The sequence below is a fragment of the Etheostoma cragini genome, chromosome 11, assembly GCF_013103735.1.
Source record: "Etheostoma cragini isolate CJK2018 chromosome 11, CSU_Ecrag_1.0, whole genome shotgun sequence".
Lineage (NCBI taxonomy): Eukaryota > Metazoa > Chordata > Actinopteri > Perciformes > Percidae > Etheostoma > Etheostoma cragini.
This window is the reverse complement of record NC_048417.1, coordinates 19,985,279-20,007,275: the sequence shown is the minus strand read 5'-3', so window position 1 is coordinate 20,007,275 and position 21,997 is coordinate 19,985,279. Positions and strand designations below refer to the sequence as shown.

Here is a 21,997-nt window from a genome sequence, read left to right as displayed (position 1 = left end):
GGCCATTTTGTATTGTGGGGCTGTAAAAATCACAATTCTAAAAGTTGTCTTTGTCCACTTCTAGCTGCCAGCGAAGGTGGAGCGAATGTCTTCACTGTATCTTACTTTAAAACCAGCGCCTACCTGGCCCAGTCTCCCCAGCTCTACAAGCAGATGTGCATCTGTGCTGACTTTGACAAGGTCTTCTGTGTGGGTCCGGGTAAGAATGCCTCCCGACCGTCCACTCACACATTTTCATTCACTTTTGGCCAACAGCGAAATGAGCAGCTAGAGTGTCGTAAAAACCGTAGACCCTATTAACTGAGATGACAGTTTGATAATAGCTGCAAATGCATTTAGATTGTTAAAGTTTAAGAGACCTCCCTCTGTTGCTTTCACTGTGGAAAGACCTGCTGGACAGCTTAGTGTGTTAGTGACACAATGGGACTTGTAATAGACTTTATGGTGCTGTGTTGCCCCCCACATCCCCCACACCCCAACGCCCCCTCCAGCTCTTTAGGTAGGCAAACACTGCCACCATCTGATTGAATACACACAGTATGTAACAACATGCATGAATACAAAAAAACTAAATACACACAGCCTTCCTTTTTATGATGGAACACGATTCTCCTGCGAGATAAATTAAACATTTAAGAGACTCATGCTCATTCAGTATTCTACAGACTGGACCGAGGTCTTTGTTTGCTTCTCTGTAGATCCACCGGAGAAGTCAAAGGGCTTAAGGTCATCAGTGCTTGTAAGGAAACATTGTACTCCCCACTGTTGCCTTAGTTACGGTCGCACCAATTCAGCAAGTAAGGAGAATTGGGATCAACTCTCTCAATATCCCAGCAGCCAGAAGTACGGTGTTCTTCAATGTTCCTTCCACGGCTTAGGTGTTAATATCTAAAATATTAAAGAGGCTCATCAGCAGGCAAACACTAGGCTTAAATATAGAGCAGCAGATGTTGTGTTAGCTATGTTTGTTGTGGTTTTGTAAATATATGCAGGGTTCAGATGCATACAACTGTCTAGGTTCTCGACTAAAACTCTTTTTATGCATACAAAAGCATAAATATGCATTTACTGATTTATAAAGCCATACATATCTGTTGTGTAATTTTGTGCATGTGCACATACCTGACTTCCATTAAGCCATATGTTGGATGGAGACACACCTTAAAAGGTGCCCTGCCACATAACACCGTCTTTACTTGCATTTTTTGAAATATGTTTGATCCATATGTGTTTGTGTTATGTTGGTAATGTGAAAATGAACTGCTACCTTCTCTGTCAGCTCTAGCTCAGCCACTAAAAATAAATAAGCAGAGAAATCAGGCCAATTACAAAAGCTGGTCAGTCTGATGTCGTGTTGCCTGAGCTCATTACCATTCATGAGCTCGCCCAGTTCCACTGGGTACAGGATGCTGATTGATACATTGTCTTGTACACTGATCTCCTGTCCTCGCCGCCCAGGTGCCTCTGAGATTTGAAATGAAGTGTGGTGAAACCTGCGACTTTCTCACTTCCTCTTTTCTTCAAGGGCCAATGATATTGCAGTTCCCCTGGCACGACTAAATTCAAAAACTGCTGCTCTTGTAAAGGATGCTGTTACCCAATCAGAGTCAAGCAGCTTAGCTCATTGAATATTAATGAGAACTGGCACAAAGTGTTCTGAGTCTTCTTGCAGACTTTCTATACCACACTAGAATGGCTTAAAATAAGGTAACCATGACATTTTTTTCACAAAAAATGTTACAAAGTACATGGTAGGACTTCAGAAATTACCACAAAGTAATGAAAAACGTGTGGCAGGGCACCTTTTAATTAACTGCTTACAGCCTGAAGACAGAAAGAAACATTAGTTAGGCACTCCAACCTTGTCATTATTCTGAATAACCATAATGCACTGCCCTTGCTAATTATATTTAGTGCATAATGTCATTCATTTCAAGTATCTGCAATCCGTGATGATTTAGTGTCTAGCACTCAACACACAGAGTTAAAGTTCTAACCAATAAAGGATACAATGTAATGAGATTAGCATTATTACTGCATTACTAGTGAAATACTACAGGTTTTAATTTAGATGAATGTTCTTCTTGCTTGTGGCCTGGTCGGGCGCACGTTTAAGGACTCAGTGCACCCTGGATAAGATGACACGAAATAAAAGGTGTTGCCACCTGTCCCTCTACTTAGACGTTGATATTGAATCTGCATGATTTCAGTTTTCAGGGCGGAGGACTCCAACACCCACCGTCACTTGACCGAGTTTGTGGGACTGGATATTGAGATGGCCTTCAGCTACCATTACCACGAAGTGATCGACTCCATCACTGACACCATGGTGCAGATCTTCAAGGGCTTGAGAGACAAGTACGATTAGAATTCATACAGTTAAGCTCATACTAAGAGGTTGACATTTTTGTTTTGACTCTACAAATTTTCATGGTAATTTTTTTTACTCAAACTTTCTCTCTGAGCTGAGGTGAGGTGACGATTGCACCAGCAATTGATGCAAATTACATCCCATAGAGGCTCAAGTCTTGTTTTCCCACACAAGATGTGAATTTTGACAGGATCTATTCCTGAGGTGGAAATTAAGTGAATGGCAAAATATGAAAAAAATACTGTGTTTCTTAATAAAAGGATTTTAGCAGTGGCGTGAGCCACTGTTGCTGTTGAACGTCTGTTGATGTGGCTTTGTTGCCACCTAGTGGTGGGAATCAGTGCAGCATGTGGAAAGATCTGTTGAATCAGAAATGGATAAATGAAAACTGGGTAAAGCTGGCATGCCAAAAGGTTTTGTTTTGTTTAGTTCCAACCCCCCATCGTGGCAGCACTGCTGAAGAACAGCATTGTCTGAAAATGACATCAAGGACATTGAGCAGGGAGAGGCTTCTTAGCTGCTATACAGTCTGCATAAATGATTGATTTGAAACTTATTGTGCATTTCAGTTTTTCCTTTTCCATTTATAATTCTTTTTTGATAACATGCTGAGGATTCTGTAGCTATACTTATGTTGTTGTTGTTGTTGTTGTTGTTGTTTTCTGTCCTGTAAGCAGTTTGCATGGATGTAAGATAAACATTCAGGGGATTTGGCTGATGTGCTAGAACATTTGTTATCAGAAAAGAAAAAGAGGTTTCACATTGGATAGACACAGGGCACAACTCGATATCTTTACCACTTCATGAAATAACAAAAAACAAGCCCCCTTTATAATGTAAATGTCAGTCACTGTTAGTTAGTTTCAACAACAACTGCTGTTCCTCTTTCTCAGGGCAGTTTGACTCTTTATCTTTTCTCATGACTTACCACACTGTCCCTCTTTGACGTAATAAATCAATTTGCATGTACGTCCGACTAATGTTCCAGCACTTCATGTTCAGCTGACCTGGCTTCCCTGGAGATTTGTTAGTTGTCTTACGTTGCTTTGAAAACGTGTCAGAATACTTGTTGGATGTCTTTTAATTTTTTTTATATAATGTTCTTTGACATTCAATCAAATATCAACTACCTTTTGTAGTAAGGGTTCTAATTGTGGATTAGTTAGCATTGTCACTTTTACATTTAAATGTATTTTTTTTGCCTCCATGAGCTCCACTTCACTCTGTGTCTTGTAAGAGAACATGTAGCGTGGCCAACAGGGACAAAGTTTGGGACTCAAAATCTGTACAGAACTGTAAAAGAGGCCTATCTTATATTACCGTAACAAAGATACTGACCGCTGTGGGCTCTGGTCTTGTTAGGTTAACTACCAGAGGAAAATCTGTGGGGCATCCGAATGTGTGTGGGCAGGAACTGCGAACTTTGGTTAATTTGTCTTTCTCTGTCTGTGTGTGTCTGCGTGTCTTTCTCTGTCGTCTGTGTGTGTGTGTGTGTGTGTGTGTGTGTGTGTGTGTGTGTGTGTGCCCGTGCGTGCGTCTGCATCAGCTTCCAGACAGAGATCCAGACGGTGAACAAGCAGTACCCCAGTGAGCCTTTCAAATTCCTGGAGCCCACTCTGAGGCTGGAGTACACCGAGGCCTTGGCCATGCTGCGCGAGGCCGGGGTGGAGATGGGTGACGAGGACGACCTCAGGTCAGAATACATCCATCTTGTTTTCTCAGATGATTTGACAAAAGCGGAAATAAATTTAGACATTTATATTGAAGTCATTCTTTTGATCAATGCTGTTATATTTAAATATTTAAACAGTTGAGAAATGCATAGAAACCGTTCTTTGTCATGCTGTTGGTGTAAAGCCACAACAAAATAATGAAATCATGTTTTTAGATCACTTTCAGGCAAGTTACAGGTAACAATGTGACCCAATGTAATGTATTTTTGGTTGTTCTGTAGCACGCCCAATGAAAAGCTGCTTGGACGTCTTGTCAAGGAAAAGGTGCGTTCAAATGCTTGGTTTTTATTTAAAGTATAATTTGAATGTAATGATATTGAAAATTGGTCGTTGGGCACTGGCTTTAGAAAATTGCGTCAGCAGATTTGGGAAAACAAAAAGTGATTTGGATCTGTGTGTGTTTGGATTGAAAGCCACCATTTGATGGGGCTGCAGCATTAAAATCAGCACTTTATCAGCTGCCTACATCTAATTGTCAAGTCATAACAACCTGGGCCACAGTGAGCGGTCCCTGAATATTCCCCTCTAGGTGGAGTTAGAAATACTAAAATAAAACACAGCAACTGACAGAAGGAACCCAGCAGTGTTGGCAAAGGAGGACACTTTTTTACAGAACTTTCAAAAGTAACAGAAACATCATCAGAACCTTATTGTGGAGGAAGATGTTGTTCCAATGTACAACTTGGTAGCAGCTTACATCTATAACAGGAAGTATCTAAAGATGCAGTGTTACATTATACAAGGAAACAAAACCGTATAATTGTCTTGAATGATAAATATGCACCTGTTGTATCCGGAAAGTGTATTTTTAAAAACCTGTTTTTGCATCAATTCTTTCCCCCTCAGTATGACACTGACTTCTATGTGCTGGATAAGTACCCACTGGCTGTTAGACCCTTCTACACGATGCCTGATCCAAACAACCCTGTAAGTCTCTCACTTACTCATACACACATACAGTATACACAGTTACTGACTACGTATTAAGAAATGTGCAGTGACAAATGTTGTGTAGATTTTTGCGGTGGTTGACCTGTGGTTAAACTTGCATTGCGGCCAGAGAAGAGCTTTATACTAACCCAAAGACCTTTCAGTCGTCTGTCCTACACGGGTAAAAGTAAAGCTCCCTGAAGTGTAGTCATGAAGATTTCATTTAATAGATTTGGTTTGTGCGTCATTAGAAAGCTGCTTGCAGTGTCACATAAAAGCCACTGCACTGCTACTGTATGTTTTTCTCTTCTTGATTTCAAACCCAGGATTTGGTTCATATCACAATTTTTGACCCACGATTCAATTCGAACCCCAAAACACACCTAAGTAAAATAAATAAATAGCCAAAGCTAAGTTATTTTCTTTGTAACAAAATACAATTACCATACCATACAATTACCATACCAAATACCATTGTGGAGATGATTCGAGCATGTTGAAAATTCTACTTCAATCAAGTCCTCACACATTTACTAAGTCAATTAAATGGCTACTGTTTCACAGTACTGTGCAGGGTCCGAAATTAACCCTCACTAAATGTTGGGGCGGGCTGACACACAAACGCATAAACACTGGCGCACACACCAGCCACAAGGCACTACCTTCTGTTTACTGATAGCTAGCGTTTAACTCAAGCTAATTAATTAGCTAGTAAGGTGGGATTTCTGGCAGCCAGCCTTCCAAAAGAAATCACAGGAAACGGAGTCTCAGTTCACCCGTCCCGGAGGCTCTGACACACTGCACTGCGTGTCCGCGGACAGCTGTAGGCTTGTACCCCTGTAGGCTTGTACACCTGTTGATGTTTTGGGGATTATTGGACACACGCAGCCACTCTCCTCAAACCGCTTGCACAACTGACAAGAGCCCACAGCGGCCTGCGCCGTGTATGTCGAGCCCGCCTCCACCGCTTCCACCTGCAGGCTGTGAGTCTGCATTTAATAGGCCTACTCTCAGATGGCCGATTTAACTCGCCAGTCCTCATCAACATAGTTTCATGTGTCACCTGGCTCTCCACAAGCAGAAAATAGGCGCTTAAAATGCAACTTGCGATGTGATCTTGTGATCTGGATGGAAAGGATTACTCTGGGAGTTGGAAGGGGTGTGTCATGATTCTGCCTTCTCACAGCGTGAAACAGGTTCGTGGATCCGAGTGTCGTGCTTTCAGTTTCATATAGTATATTGTTACAGCCCTAATGTCTAGTACAAATTCGTCAACCAGTTTATGTGGACAGATTCAACTTCAGTCTTAACGTGGTTAGGCTGTTTCTGGAGTCCGGAAGTGGTCCTGTGTTGATGCGGCAGTCTAAAAGTTTAAAGAAAGGACCGCGGCAGGCCTTTCTTCTAACTTTCAACTTTCCAAGTCTTTATGTCTTGTCTGTCACGGTCTTTTCCTCTCCTTTCATTGAACAGATTCTTGACCTCATAGGTGATATTTGTTTTGTTTTTGTCCAGAAATACTCCAACTCATATGACATGTTCATGAGGGGAGAGGAGATCCTGTCTGGAGCTCAGAGAGTCCACGACGCTCAGATGCTGACTGACAGGGCCATCCATCACCAGATTGGTAAGGGGAGAGAGCGAGAGTGTAGAGAGGCCTCTGATAAAGGGCCATTGAGTGCTTTACACATGATATGTTTCCCTCTATTTGTGACTAGTTTGCAATACAACATGAGCAAATTTGTTGGCTCGATGTTTGTTTTTTAGCAACCTCCTTTTTATTTTTTACAAAACTACAGATCTGGAGAAGATCAAGGCATACATCGACTCCTTCCGGTATGGAGCACCCCCACATGGTGGTGGAGGCATTGGTAAGTAAATTACTTACCAAATTAAGTGGAGACGTAATTTTTCCTGTTTCACTGAACCTTTTTTAAAGGAGTATTATCAGAACATACTATATGTGAACATGGTTCTAAGTAGGTTTTCTTAATCGAAAATATAATTTGTTGAGTGTCAGGACTGTGTTTCCTTCCAGGCCTGGAGAGAGTCTGCATGCTGTACCTGGGGCTCCACAACGTGCGTCAGACCTCCATGTTCCCACGTGACCCGAAGCGCCTGACGCCTTGAACCTTCCCCCACGTAGACAAAGCAGACCCTGGTGAAACGATACTAATCCACAATCCAGAACGGGGGAGAGTATAGGAGCTAGTGCCACTCTATGACTCTAACGTGCCACTATGATTAACCATTAAGATGACAGAATGAAGCTTTTGTAACAGTAGGGTTTATTTTATTGATTGGTGTATAACATACTTAACAGGGAAAAGGGAGTTGGCCAGGGATACAAGGACATCCCTGTAAAGCTGCACACACCTAATCCATCTTTTAATCTTGTTAGTGTTCGTCTTAAGTTCTTTTCTATGAAGATGTTAAAAACAAACTATCTTAATAGAGACTCCTACTACCAGCACAGACTAAAGACTATTGATTGTCTCCAGCAGAATGACTCTAACTAAAGGTCTTTGTATATCATTAGAGGATTAGAGAACATAAACAATAATAAAAACTTCTGAAACAATCAATCAATTACTTGTTTCCCAGTGCTTGAATGTTGTGTTTTGTGTTTGTACTGCTTCTGAATTAGTTACTGAAAATGTATGATACAAGTAATAGTTCACAAACTAATGCATTGTTTAAACATGCACATTTTGCATCACCTCCAGTATCTGCTTAATGTAATCTCTCATGGTTACATGATCTACTAAAATACCACTTGCTGAAACAAAAAGGCAAGACAAAATTTTAAAAAACAACCGTAAGTATGCTTTAGTTTCTCTCATTCACAGTTGGGTAGTAAAAGACGTAATTCACTGCCCTGCTTCATACATTGCAAGAATAAATCAAAGTGCTCAAGCGTTACCAACTCAAAAACTTTAACTCTATATATATATATATATATATATATATAGTTAAATGAATAGTTTGGAATTTCAGAATTTTCAGAGAACAAGATGTGGCCTGGGCTTAATCAGTAGCAGCTCCACTGACTTGAAGGATGAAGAGAAAGATGTGAACAATGTCAATGTAGAGAGAGAGAGCTCCGTAGATGTACTCCTCTGGGCTGATGGCCAACTCCCTATTTCCAATAAGAAGCTGGGTGTTGTATACTAAAAACTAACACAGAGAAAAAGAAGGCAGATCAAAGTAAAGTCAAATAAAGAGAAATATGGGTTAATCTGCTTCAGTTGTCCTTTTTAAGACAGCTGGTAGCTGTCATACTTTTCCCCCCCTGATAACCTCAAACATAGTCACAAACATTAAGTCACATTCAAAAAGCATCATACTGTGTAGATATGTAGCTGTTTTAGCACTTTTGCTGAATGAATCCTAATGTTATTCTGACCCTTGGTATTTCCTTGAGTACTATCAGGCCAAAGTTGTCACTTGTACACAAAGAAGAGTCTACCTCCACACTGGTGCCTCTGTGAAGCAGTTCTTTGAGCTAACTGCTAACATGCTAATGTTTACTATGTTAACCATTTAAACATGTATGCATACTTATGTTTGCTAGCACATTAAGTACACCTAAGTCTGATGGGAATGCCATTATTTTTAAAAGATATTTGGTCATAAACTGTAGGCCTAGTGAATAAATAAACATCTGACATGATGGTACTAGAGAAAAAGTCAGAGGATCCCAAAAGTTATTACAAATCATGAGCATAAATACATAACATAAATTTTAGGGCAACACATCCAATACAAACCACCACTAAACTGAACCACAAGTCAACAGATGACCACATGTAGATATGTCCTCTGGGAACATTGACATGACATGTCTGTGTGTGCAAACTAATAAACTGGATGTTGAGAGCTCTTACTGAACAGTCATTTGCGATTCATTGCCCAGGTACCTTAGATGCCTGTTCAAAAATTGACAGCAATCCATCCAATAGTTGTTGAGCTAATCCATTCTGGTCCACAGTGGTGGACAGAGTGACAACAACCCAAGCCATAACACGGCTAAAAAAATATTAAAGTCTAGTGGTCTAGGCCATGAAATATACTGATCATGTTCAATATCCCCAGAGATTCCACCCTTTCCATTTTACACCACTAGGAGACCAAACAGACGGAATGCTGTGGCATTTCCTGACCACCTTCATCGTCCTATGACAATAAACCATTGAGATTTCACTGATGGCCTTTCCACTTGTGCCAACATCAAAACAAACTTGATAGATACAAATATCAAATTATGTTGCTAGGTCTAGCGAACAACTATGTATTTCGGGGTGTAAGGACCATCACAACACTTGTTATTCGACAATAACCTTGTCATAAATACCAGGCTCAAATGCTCTCCTTAAAATTCATGTGAGAGTAAACTCACCAGAGTGTAAACGACGGCTCCAATTGCAGCATAGAGCATATGCAGCCAAGGGATCTGTTGAGTGACACAAAGAAAGGCCTCTGAATGTGAAATAAGTCCCAGAGAGCAGCTACTCCTTGCACTGAGAAACACCAGTAGAGAGAGAATAAATTAAAGAATTTGTCAAAAGAGTCCTCACATAGTGGAAGGAGAGGATGATGGCCGTAACAATTCCAATGATCATGAGCACGACGGAAGCAATGCAGAGAAGTCCCCCGCAGGAAGTGAAGTCCACCTGTGATGAGAAACAAGTCATTATTGGGATGAAAGGGAAGGTAATATGCTTCAAGGCACATGAAAGAGCAGTCAAGATAATTTGAAAAAGAATCAGAATGAGGTAAAAAAAAAAAAAAAGAAGTTGGGTAAATGTGTCATCTTCCAGACAAAAAATGTAAGTTATTCATCATGAGTTGCATCAGACAGAGAAGTTGGATTCACTTCTTATCCCAAAATGTTATAAATATTTAAAGGAACTCAGTGCTCCATTGTAATGCGAGACAACGGCGTTCTTTTACACTGACAACAAAGACGTCCACTGACACGCCACAGGCTACTGAGCTACAGAGACACAGTTTATGTCTCCATCTACCTTGGTTTGGAAGCAGAAGATTGTGACAGCTATACAAACTAATGTTGTTATTCCCATGGCGAGCAACACTGCTTTTGTTTCATAATAGCTGTAAAGGATACATAAAAGAGTGATTAAAACAAAAAAAATAAACGATCACAGGGTGTAATACATCTTCATCAAAATGTACTATATTGGTGTATAGTGGTGCATTAACTAAGTTGGAGCCATAACAAACCTCGAAATTGTTCCAGACATGTAGGACAAGGCAACAGTCTGCAAGATAAAAGTGGAAAACAATAAGGGTCTTTGTTTTGTTTTTATATTCCTCACAAAATGTTCTCAATTTGGCCATATGGATGTAGTGGAGCGTACCCAGTATCGGCTACTGACACATAAATTACTCAATCCTAAAGAATACTTACAAATACTCCCAGCAGCACAAAATTCCATGGGAAACGCCTCCTGAAGACAAATTGCAAATTGGGATAAATATTTTAAAATGTATACAAACAGAAGTATCATTACTGGTTATTAATATATTGACATAAGACACAACAATAATTTCTAATTTATTCAGAAAGGCCAGGGCCATACTTACCTCGGCTCTTTGCAGCAGACAAGAATGCAGTAAACCACAAAATAAACCACACTACGGAAAGAGAAATCACAATTATTGTTAAATAATAGAATAATAGCACTGAGAATATTGTGGATTCCGGGGAGTTGCTCTGTCTATGTATTTGTCTTTTATCAAATTGCACTGAAAATATGTTTTGTTTTGGTGTGCAACTCACAAAGATGCCCAGTAGATGCCAGGGTATCTGATGACAAACAGCCTCACTGGGTCACTATGAAAGCACAGAAAGAAGGGATCACTTGGAGTAAACCGTTCCTAACCCTCCATCAGATACACTGGGCTATGGAATATTAGACTGGGATGAACAGGGACACTTACACAAATGTAAAGACAGCAACAACTGAAAAGGTGACGGCAAGCTGTGCTGTTAAAATTAAGTAAACCTGCCCACAAACACAAACACAAAAACCAAGCAGTTCTGTTGAGCACACAATGCATTTCAGTGGCTGTACACGATTGGCATTGACACGTTGAACAGAAAGAGCCTGTGTGACCAATGAGGAAAATCCTTACCTTTCGAATGAAGGTGTGCCGAACAGAAGTGCTTTCCCACTGGGTGCTCAAAAAATCCTCCATGACTCCTGCACAGGTGGGAATACCGAAGTGATAATTAATATTTATTGTACTTGGAAGCTAATCTAAATATAATGCAAGTATTGTATAATTTCCTCAGGACCTTGGTTGGACTGCACTCCAGCAGACAAAGTGGGTATTGTGGTGGGCATCCCAGATGGAGAGAAGCCAGGGGCAGCCCACATCCCAGCTTGCGGGCAGCCACTCTCATGGCCCCAGTAGCCAGGCGGGCCGGGGCACATGCCCGGACTGGGGCTGTAAGATGGAGGTGCTGGAAGAGGGAAGCCATGTTGTGGCTGGTGGGGGTAGTTTTCATACTTAGGATGGTGAAGTGCATCCTCGTAGGGTGGAGGATTATCAGTTTTAGACGTCATGATCTTACCCTAAAAATAAAGGGGTGATGAGCTATGTTAGACTTATAATAGACATACAATGTACTGACATGACACACATTGACAAGATAACACGTATGAAGGGTAAACATACTCAGAATATCCAAAATCACCAGTCATGTCTGGTCAGTATGGTATACACAGTTATCCAGTTACTGAATACAATCTGGTTAAACTCCAAATAAAACCACCTTACCGTAATAAAGGTAAAAATCCAAATTTCTATATTAGGTATCTGCTGGAAAAAGCTACTGTTTATCTGTGCACAAATAAATACACCATAAAAAATAACCTAGTCTAGAAATGTCAGGACAATGACATAAATGAGAACATTACCAAAAACAAAGATAGAAATAGTACTCAGCCGGCAGCTTTAGCCTGAGATGGGAGCCCTGTTGACGCCTTCTGTCCTCTCTCTTCTGGAGGTTTGCAGACTTACACCACAGGAGGATGTCATCCTTGTAACAGGATATGTTCACTGAAACTTACACAGGTACTGTCCCAGAAAGCATGCACTCTGTTGCTAAGGGCAGGCTCCTATTTAAAATGATTAAAAAAAGAAAAATTGAAAATTGGAAAAAAAAAAACTGACTGTTGTTTCACACATTTAGTTAGATGTAATGTAGGCCTACTACTTCCAACGTCGAGTTGATTTTTATTTTTTTAAGCAGTCATCATGAGAATGTTTTACTTTCTAAGGTCTATTGAATTTCCCTCTAAATTGACCCAAGTGTTATCATACAGCCTATATTGTCTCACTTTTAGCTATAGCTATAGCCTAATCAGTGTCACGTCGCTAAATTATTTAGAATTCTCCATTGAATTGGCTCTATTCCATTTTGACCGTGACGCCGTATAGCTATATAATTCATAAATTAAAGTGGAATTAAGTCGTGGGCCTACATGTCACATAGTTAAATCGTGGTAGGCTACAACGTATTAATTCGTTTTTGCGGTGTAATTAACTGTGAATGGGAATAATTTAAGCTTAAATTAATGTCTAAACCTAAAAAGAAGTTAAATTAAAGCCATAAAAGTAATTTTACTGACATAAAATTGAAGTTTACATTTCTGGAGAAAAAAAAACTGACGACTTTCTTTTTCTATTCATATTATTTATTTATTTTTAAATCCTCGTGCTTCCGGGATTTCTACGTCATTACGTTCCGTTGCAGAGGTTATGGCGCTTCCTGAGTCCGTGATAACGCTAGTTGCCACCGCATCTTTCTTCTTTTTCTTCTGTTTATGTGTTCGCTACAGACGCAAAGTGCTCTGGAGAAAATTGTTGAGCGAAATAATGGCCCGCACGGAGAAGCCGTTGTTCCGAATCGCGTGAGTAAATGACCTTCCTTCATCAAACAAGAGTGTGTTGTCATCGTCGTGGTTATCGAGCTGAGCAACATCTATCCATTCGTATTGAGAGCGGCCGCGGTCCACCAAACTGGGTTCCAATATCTTCCAGTTTTAAGTCGACCAAAGTACTATCCCTGACGTTTTGTCCTAAAGCCTTTCCTAAATAGACAATGAACGTATATTTTCACGACCAGTTTATTTTACGAGACGTTGTTGTTAAAAATGTAGGCTATTAATGAAATGATCTCAGAATTAGTGCAGCTTGGTGGAACCATAGGTGGAAGACATTTTCCCAATCGTAAAAAAGCTTTGATCTGTCGTGCTATTTTAACCAATGTGGCTGATTAGCACTTTGGCCATGCTAAATTAGCAGATGTTTCACTTGAGTAGGCGTGACCCCCTTTGGAATATGGTGACATGGTTGGTTAACATCATCAACCTCTGCTACCACACAGAATGTTTCCTAGCCCTTTGAATTGTTTCCCAGGTACACACTCTACACGAGGACCAGACTTGGCTACATGTTCTACAAGAGACAAATGAGAAAAGCTCGAGAAAATTTCCCTGCTGGACATTCCACGGCTCAGGCCATGGAGTTCAATGGTACGTAGCAGTCTGGATTGTACAGCTGTTGACAGTGCTCAATGGGTCCTCGGTCACTGTGGGGTGATGCTGTGTGCCGTCCACACAAACTGAGACCCTGTTGATTGGGTCAAACATAGTGCAGATGTTGTACAGAAGTAATGTATGTATTTGTATTACCATCATTGCAAAGGTGATATCCACATTACCTTGAATACTACATGTCTAACTTATACCATTCCGAATGGAAAATGTCTAATATTGTCCTGAATAATTGATTTAAGATTTTTTGTCTGCCCCACAGGTATTAAAATAATCCCCATCCCGGTACTGTCTGACAACTACAGCTATCTTGTAATTGACACAGCGTCCAGTGTTGCAGTTGTTGTAGACCCTGCAGACCCTCAAACAGTTCAGGTGAATGCCTCTAATGGCCGTTGTGCGTGTGTGTCTGTGTCTAGATGTCTTTTTGTTTTGCTATTTATCGTTCAGATTTATGTTACTGTGCTGATAATGTGCAGGTGTTGCAAGAGGAGATAGCTTGATTTGGTTTGTTCAAAAACACATTGCTGCAGAAAAAGTTGAGACGCGCCAAATATTTGCCAGATCTCTTTGTACCACCAGCTGCGTTAAACATAAATGGTTGCTTTTATTTCAGTAACATTTTATAGGTGTCCCACTCCTCTAAAGTGCTGTTAATGGTTGGATATTTTACCCGAAAGAGACCAAATATAAACTAATATCAATATGTGAGACAATATTAGATGAGATATGGCATGGTCCTATGGATGCTCTATCAGTTTGGCTATATTTCAAAAAATGGTTTGTTCAAAAGGTGTCCTAACACAGTGCAAGTAGATACTGTAGGTACAATAAGAATGGAAAATTGGCGTTATTTGTACATGCGATTGTCATTCTTGACCACAAAACACTTTTAATGTTTTACTTTTAGTTGGCTATTGTATAATAAATTCTTATTTTTCAGCTTCACTTTCAGTGCACCTCCATTTTATATTACAATTGTATGTATGTTGCAGCTCAATGGGCTTTTGTATCAAATGCTGCTGAAGTGTTTTCTATGGAGATTGAGATTGATAGTAAAAACACTTGTACTTTTTCAGGAAGTTCTCAAGGAAGAGGGAGTGACTTTAGAAGCAATACTCTGTACACACAAGCATTGGTGAGTTTTTTTAGTTTTCATACATGTACTGTATGTTATTTTGATGTCTGGTTTGTTATCACATTTTTATGTGTAAACAAAACATGAGACGATGGGGCTAAATATACCAGGTATGACAGATTCTAAAAAACTGCACTGTGTTAAGTGAATAAAGTTAAACATGGTGTTCCCATGCACACAATTTCTGGTGTTCCTATTTTAACATGTGTTCTAACTAATCTGAGAACCACCCACATTAATGTGAATACATTTGAAAATTACAGTTCTACTTATGATATTCTTTCCAGTCTCAACTCAATTGAAGAGGATGTGGTTTAAAATCCTGAGGCCAAAACAAATGTGCCATTTTCTAACGTGTCCACGGTAGTTGCAAGCCTCTGCTTTCTGTTCCAGGGATCACAGCGGGGGAAATAAAGGGTTGAAAAAACTTCACGGCTCATGCAGAGTTTATGGAAACGCAGCTGATAACATTCCTGGCCTCACGCAGTAAGTCGCTGCTCGCACAGTATAGCACACGGCGACTGAGTCCTGTGTAGTTCCCGCTGTCAGCACTAGTAGCAGCTGACTGCACGGTACATTATCATGGTATGATAAACTGTTCCAATATGCCTCGGGGGGGTTAGGGCCTAAGAACGGGGCCATCCTAAGATAGACATCATCCAAACCACTGGTCTATTTTCAAGAATATTGATGATTGACATCACAACTTAAACCAGAAAACTAGTTGTTGCCCCATTTGTTTAGATTAGAAAGTACATTTTAAGATCAACATCATTTTAAAGAAGGGCTATCTTTTAGGGATACCGCACACATCTTAGATCTATTTTTGTTCAGAATAAATCAGTTAGCTAACCTTCATCATATAAACTCTAAATTTTACATTCTCCTTATAGCACTTTTTATTTTTGTTTGTGTGTACCCAGCCCTCTCTCACACAGGGACTCAGTCACAGTTGGCTGTATGCACTTTAAGGCCCTCTTCACTCCTGGACACACAGTGGGCCACATGATCTACTTCCTGGATGGCCGTGCGGTGGACGCCCCCTCCAGCCTGTTCTCTGGTGACCTGGTGTTCCTCTCAGGTTGTGGTGAGTTACAATAGAACGGGAGCCATAGAAATGATCATATAGCACTGACATGTGGTCAAAACAGAGACCTCTGTGATGTGTGATGTGAAGTCATTCTAAACATAACGGTGGTCTTTGTATCCCCTAAGCCTGCATTCACACTGCATGCGTGAGCCATCAGACACTGTGGCTAAAACGCAGTTCTGCCCATTCATTTGGAATGGGAGTAGAAAATGAAAACACAAGCACTGAACTGCCCAGGAGTTCGTTTTTGCAACAACAAAGCACAGTCCCTTGTCTCTTTTCTTTCTCTGTGAAATGAACCTACCTTTAAGTGTGGTCGGAAACGTCGAGATCTATAAACGATCTAAAGGAAAACGGTAATCGCAAAATATAAAGTCTTCTCGTTCTACATCGGTGGGTTAAAGAACACATCAGGACGTCGCACAAATTGGCCATTCCAGTGACACTCCGCCCGCTGCACAACCCTGTAGAAAATCACTGGATCCCCTTTAGCTGCTGTGAATGGGCCCTAATGGGCAACTGAGTGACTATAGAATAAACTGGCTGTTTGCTAATGCAAAGCTAAATAGGTGGCATCATGTTCTCGATACTGTCAGTGGAAAGTAATGTATTAATCTGTCCTTGTGTAAGATCTACCTGCAGACAAGTGGATATAACTTATACATGGAATCTTAAAATACAGAAGGTTCTAATGTAAAAGGATATTCGTAGCAACACATGTCGCCAGGTCAAGGAAATCAGGGGGCTGTGGACACAGTGGTTGGGTGCTTATAACCTGTCTGCACTATGGTATTTTGGGGAGAATCCCATCTGTGCAGGTACCCGGATGGCTGAATAGTTGTTTTGTACAGCTCCTATCTGTCTTGTACAGGGATTGCATTTTAAATTCACACACAGACTACCTAGCCCCTCCAATGTCCAGTACTCTCATCTGTACCAAACACTCCCTCTGCTACTATTACATGTAAATCAATCTATACTCTAAATGATTTATACTTACGAATAAAGTCTAGTCCGTTGCTACGTACATAGGTACGTGGAGACACAAACCTACGCCGGACCCTACGCCGTAGCCTGACGTGCACCACTCAAAAAAACGTAGACGTCGCAGCTGTGGCTTGGTAGCGTTGCATTTCCCCCGACTCATCTCCTGGTTCAGAAAGCACAGGGGACACACTTTATCTTTTCCTCTGACTCTAGAGTCACTACTCTCTCTCCGGAGCTAATCACCGTTGCTCTCTCACTTTCTCCCTCACTGCATCACACACAAACACACCGGCTCGACTAAAGGCCTTTTTACAGTTACTGTTCCCAACCTGTTTAACAATTTGTAGAGGTAGATCTCGGTTTTAAGTGTGTGACCAGAGGTCGTGCATCACTTTAATATTTTTAGCGAGGCGCGACAAAGCCGAAACCGGAAGTATGGACGGCTTTGAGGGGAACCGGATGCCAGGACTCGTAAACATACTGGGCTAAGATGAGTTATTTTATGCTGAATGTTAGGCTTGATCTAGTGAAGTAGGTCATCGTATTGTTGTGCAGACATTCGGAAGTATTCAAAGTGCTTCTCTTCGCCGTTGTTTTCCTTTTTTCTTCTTCTAGTCCGTTGAAATAGCAAAGTCGATAGCCTTTGCTACCAACTTTGTGCCACTTCTGTTCAGGAGGAGACTGTGACCAGTGTTATGACCTCCACGCTTGAGTATGAATAGTTACTGCGCTCCCATTGTGGTTTATCTGACGTCAGGTTGGGAACGGCGTGTATACCGGATTTATACGCTCAAGTATAAACATCAGCCCACTTTGGTAGGCTACGGCGAAAGCTCTGCTTGGAGCCTCCGCACAACCAGGAATCAAGCTTATGGGACTACCTTACCCATAGGCCACAAGGCCTATCAACTGTGTGGATTCATATTTGCTAATAATGTTAGAATCATGTTAAGACATTTTAATTTGAAAACTTTCAAAAATAAACAATAATTTGTAGGCCCCCCTGCAGGGACTTTTAGCCCCCCCTGTTGGAGATCTCTGCCTTACAGTATGTCTGTTGCTTACCAAGTTTTTTATTGTTGTCTCATTGGTACATGGTAATGTTTTTACTACCCTGTTCCTGATGGCTATAATGAATTTAATCAGAGACTCTGCAGGTATCTAAGACATAGGTGCCAATACTGAGCACCCACGTGTAACAGACTGCCAGTAGGCTACATTCATTTCAAATGAAACAGTTGCAGTTGGTGCTAAGTGGAGCGTCTGTCATGGACTGATTGGTTGTCACTCCTCTGCTCCATTGATTTCTAATTTACCACGAAGCGGATCGTGGTTACATGTTAGTTAAACTTTTTATCTCCAATCCTATCTGTATTTGTGAGAAGTTGCGCTTTGAAAGAGCCTACTTTACGGCTTTATATCGAATTAATATGCAAGTGCGTTTGTGTCAGCCGCGGTTAATTTCCTAAGATTCACAAATGCAAACATTTTTTACTTCTTTTTTGACTTCCTCTAATTAAAATGATTTTAAAACATGTCTTAAATATAGTTATTGGAGGTCTAGTTTTGTTCATTAAACAATACCAGTGGTGTACTGCAGAGTCAGTAGCATGCAACCAGCTTTATTTCACAGTTTAATGTCCCTTTAAAATGATTATACAGTTGTGCCTTTTCTTTTACTTCTCATTTACTATATGAATTAATAACTTCCAAATCAATAACTTACATGACCTCTGAATCAGTTATGGGTTGTATTTCTTAGCAACTGACCACTATGAACTTGCAGATATCCAGAGTTGAGTAAATTCTGTTCTTTTTGCTGTCAGGGAGGGTGTTTGAAGGCAGTGCCACAACAATGCTGTCCTCTCTGGACACAGTCGCCTCCCTAAGTGATGATACTTTATTATGGCCAGGTAGGAAAATCTTCCCAGTTTTTAGAGTCAAACAATGTGTGTCAGTGTTGTATGATGTTGATGTGCTGGTGGTGTGAATGTGTTGCTGTGGCTTGATTACTTTGATAGACCTACTGCACCAGCAAAGGGGACTTTTATAGAGTGTATGTCTCTTTTAAGTGTGGTTATGCATGTGAACATGCTTCTTTTATGTTTGTGCCCACTGGCTATCCTTCAGGTCATGAGTATGCAGAGGACAACCTACTGTTTGCTGCTGAGGTGGAGCCTCGCAACGCTGCCAGGGAAAGCAAATCTCAGTGGGTGCTGCAGCAGCGAGGCCAGAAGCTGTGCACGGTGAGAAATTATATATGGCCATTGTTATGCCTCTGTAGCCATTCCAGAGAGGATTCATGTTGTCCAGCACCTGGGAAGAAGGGTTTATCACCTGCCTACAGCAAATGCGTTGTCAGTGCCCGAGCGCTCCTCTTCCCGGCTCTCTCAGTCGAGTCTCGTCTGTGATACACTCTGCAGCAGAGCAAAGGTTTACTGTTGAGTGCAGTGCCTATCCAGAATTTAGATGAGTTTTTATCTGCCATCTATACAACACGGCACTAGAGCCATTTTCACATATTAGGCCATTTTTACGACACATATTTTGACTAGTCATAGCAGAAAATGCTGTTACTGATAACATTAATCGTAGCTCTGTTTTATTCTACTACTCTGTTCTAAGTCTGTAAAGCGACCTTGAGTGCTTAGAAAGGCGCTGTTAAATAAAATGTATTATTATTATTATTATTATTATTATTATTAAGTTTCCCAGTAAGCCGTGACACTCATAGATATGTATGTTTTATTCCTATGAGAACAGTGAGCCAGCATGCACAGTACCGGGACACCGAAACAGAAGCAGCTAAATGGAAGTCAGCCATTACTAGTTTCATTATTTACTCCTGTGCTTCCCCCCCCACAGGGACACGTTTAAGCTAGTTATCAGCTATAGTGGTTTATCTGGCTTCCTGTGATACTACCTCAGCTAGCTTTTTGAAAGGTCTTCTTTTAATAATATGTAGAGCTATATAGCCATTAGCTACATATTTATGTTTGTTATGTAGTGGCGAAAGGGAGCTTACATTAAACAATACAATAGCAGAAATTCACATTGACACTTGATCTCCTTGTTTTGGCTGCTTTTAAATTCTGTGGTCCAGGGGTTTGACGTCTGGATTGGCAATCACTGTGCCCAGTTAAATGTATGAAACGAGCTAAAAGGATTAAAGGGATTTATTGTTGACGATGAGATGTTTTGCAGCATATCAATTGGGCCTGAGAGGCACAAGTTCAGAGCCGTGCCAGTTTCAGTTGGCAGAAATCCCTTGTTACCCACAATTCTGTTCCGCAAACAAAGGGCATGTGTATCACTGTGACTGCTAGAGTGAGACTGTGTCCATCAACTTTGAGGAGGGCTGCCTTTTGACGTGCTCTTCATTTCCAGTGTCCCTCCACTGTCGGAGAAGAAAGGCAGTACAATCCTTTCCTGCGCAGCCACTCTGCGGAGCTCCACCTGGCCCTGGGTGTCGAGCAGTTCCAGGATGAAGACTGGACCCAGTTCAGGGCCCGGGTGCTGGAGGAGCTGCGAAAACGCAAAGACCTCTTTAACAGGAGATAGTACTGGAAACACTAAACCACTAAACACTGGCAAACAGGAGCGAGCTCACCTGTACTGGACGGTGGTACGTTGTAACCTAAAGATGAGGAGAGTTCTTAGGAACAAAATGAAAGTCTGTTGGAAGAAACTGGTTTTGTAAAAAATGGTAACTTTTGACCATTAGGAATATAGTGGCAACTTCATTATTTCATGATACTGAACAATAAGCCTATTTCCTCTCCACATACTGTACAGTATATCACGCTAATTTTAATAATTAATGATTGTTTCTTTAACTTGGAGACATAAACATTAACATAGATTTGCATGTGTACCTTTCTGTTATTTTAGGTACAAGCTCACTTCTGATCCTGGTGTATGAAACAGAGGGGATGACAGGTCTGCATACTACATAGGTTAATTTAGCATGTTAGGTACTGTATTTTTATTGCATTGCCTGGTTCATTGTTCAAGTACTACATTGTTTTAAAAACCTGACTTGAAAGTCCTTGGTACGCTGGATTTACTTTTACAGTGTTGCTGAAGAGTAATTAACTTCTCCATGGAAGTTGTGATTTTTGAACTTGAGTAATTTATTGTAAATATTAGATTTTTGTTATATTCTTTTCAACAGTATGTTGGTTTGATTATTTAAGAAATCATAAACGCTATCATTTCATGTGGATTTTATTTGCTGAATCTAAGAGCCAGTTAAGTATTGATGTAAAACTGATTTTGCTGACATTAATTCTTTGTGATTGGGCCCCGTTTTGCTTTCTCACCAACAAGTTACATTTTTTAACTCACTATCGTTTTTTGATTAGCAGGGACCCACAGGTTTTGGAGGTGGAACACTTTTTTTTTTTTTTTTTACCATTTTTCAAGTAGTTGCACAGCGTGAACCTGAACAGCAACCCGTGAAGGATGAGACGGGAGCACATTGTCATGAAACATGATTGAATTGCTGTAGAAGGAATGATGGAAACAATGTAACGACGTACAGGGGGATGTTGAATCAAGCAATCTGTGCAGTAAGCATACACTATGTTTTGCAATCAGTTTTATTTTTTTATTTTTTTATTTTAATATTTAAGTTTAAGATGGTGATGGAAAGATTTTAGAAAAATGTAAGATTTTCTAATATGAGAATACAATGTGACACTGACTGCTGTCCTCTTTCAAATTTCACAAGGAATGTGTTAAAGCCAATTTGAAAACTTTGGAAACAAAAATTGTATATTTTTTTAATATATTGAAGAATTTATTATACTGTGACAATACAAATGTTGCACATTATTTCAGTATAATAAAAAAATCTTCCAATGCACATTTGAATGTTTTTGTGTATGTTTTCATGCTGAGGAACTGTAATGCAGATGGAGATATGAACACTCCTCAGACGCCTCCATTGCTCCTGCAGTAGAGCCTGTATCAAAGTACCTTTTCCCCTGGTGGTTGTTGACTAAAATGTTGTTCTGTTTGTTTGATGCAGATTCCCATCTTATTTGCATATGTTTGAGTTATGAATACCACCGCATAGGAGACGTGTTTTACTTCAGGTTACGTTTTAATGAGGAAATATGAAAGTAAACTTTCATTCATTAGAGTTGTGTATATGTTATT

The 21,997-nt window shown here is 40.4% G+C and overlaps 3 protein-coding genes across 3 annotated transcripts in view; 2 read left to right on the top strand and 1 right to left on the bottom strand.

Annotated features, from left to right (window-relative positions):
- The window catches only part of dars1 (aspartyl-tRNA synthetase 1), a 29,563-nt gene extending 21,947 nt beyond the window's left edge, over positions 1–7,616 (top strand). The window contains exons 11-18 of the mRNA XM_034884651.1: positions 65–199; positions 2,211–2,358; positions 3,918–4,064; positions 4,326–4,368; positions 4,951–5,031; positions 6,547–6,658; positions 6,831–6,902; positions 7,070–7,616. Of these exons, the coding sequence (XP_034740542.1) occupies positions 65–199; positions 2,211–2,358; positions 3,918–4,064; positions 4,326–4,368; positions 4,951–5,031; positions 6,547–6,658; positions 6,831–6,902; positions 7,070–7,161 (830 nt within the window). The 3' untranslated portion in view covers positions 7,162–7,616. The remainder of the gene's footprint in view (positions 1–64; positions 200–2,210; positions 2,359–3,917; positions 4,065–4,325; positions 4,369–4,950; positions 5,032–6,546; positions 6,659–6,830; positions 6,903–7,069) is intronic.
- A 130-nt stretch (positions 7,617–7,746) lies between these two features.
- Positions 7,747–11,710, bottom strand: LOC117952390 (protein lifeguard 3-like). The gene is made up of 11 exons (XM_034884656.1): positions 11,354–11,710; positions 11,191–11,258; positions 10,996–11,060; positions 10,835–10,888; positions 10,639–10,689; positions 10,463–10,502; positions 10,276–10,313; positions 10,059–10,146; positions 9,609–9,704; positions 9,431–9,484; positions 7,747–8,208 (listed from the first exon to the last, which is right to left on the bottom strand). The coding sequence occupies exons 1-11, from the start codon at positions 11,622–11,624 to the stop codon at positions 8,059–8,061; spliced, it is 975 nt and encodes a 324-aa protein (XP_034740547.1). The 5' UTR covers positions 11,625–11,710; the 3' UTR covers positions 7,747–8,058.
- Positions 11,711–12,743: 1,033 nt separating this feature from the next.
- pnkd (PNKD metallo-beta-lactamase domain containing) lies at positions 12,744–21,978 on the top strand. The gene is made up of 9 exons (XM_034884655.1): positions 12,744–12,974; positions 13,483–13,598; positions 13,882–13,994; positions 14,699–14,757; positions 15,151–15,243; positions 15,681–15,844; positions 18,661–18,747; positions 18,965–19,080; positions 20,222–21,978. Exons 1-9 carry the CDS (start codon positions 12,823–12,825, stop codon positions 20,393–20,395), a joined length of 1,074 nt encoding a protein of 357 aa, XP_034740546.1. The 5' UTR covers positions 12,744–12,822; the 3' UTR covers positions 20,396–21,978.
- The last annotated feature ends 19 nt before the right edge of the window (positions 21,979–21,997 follow it).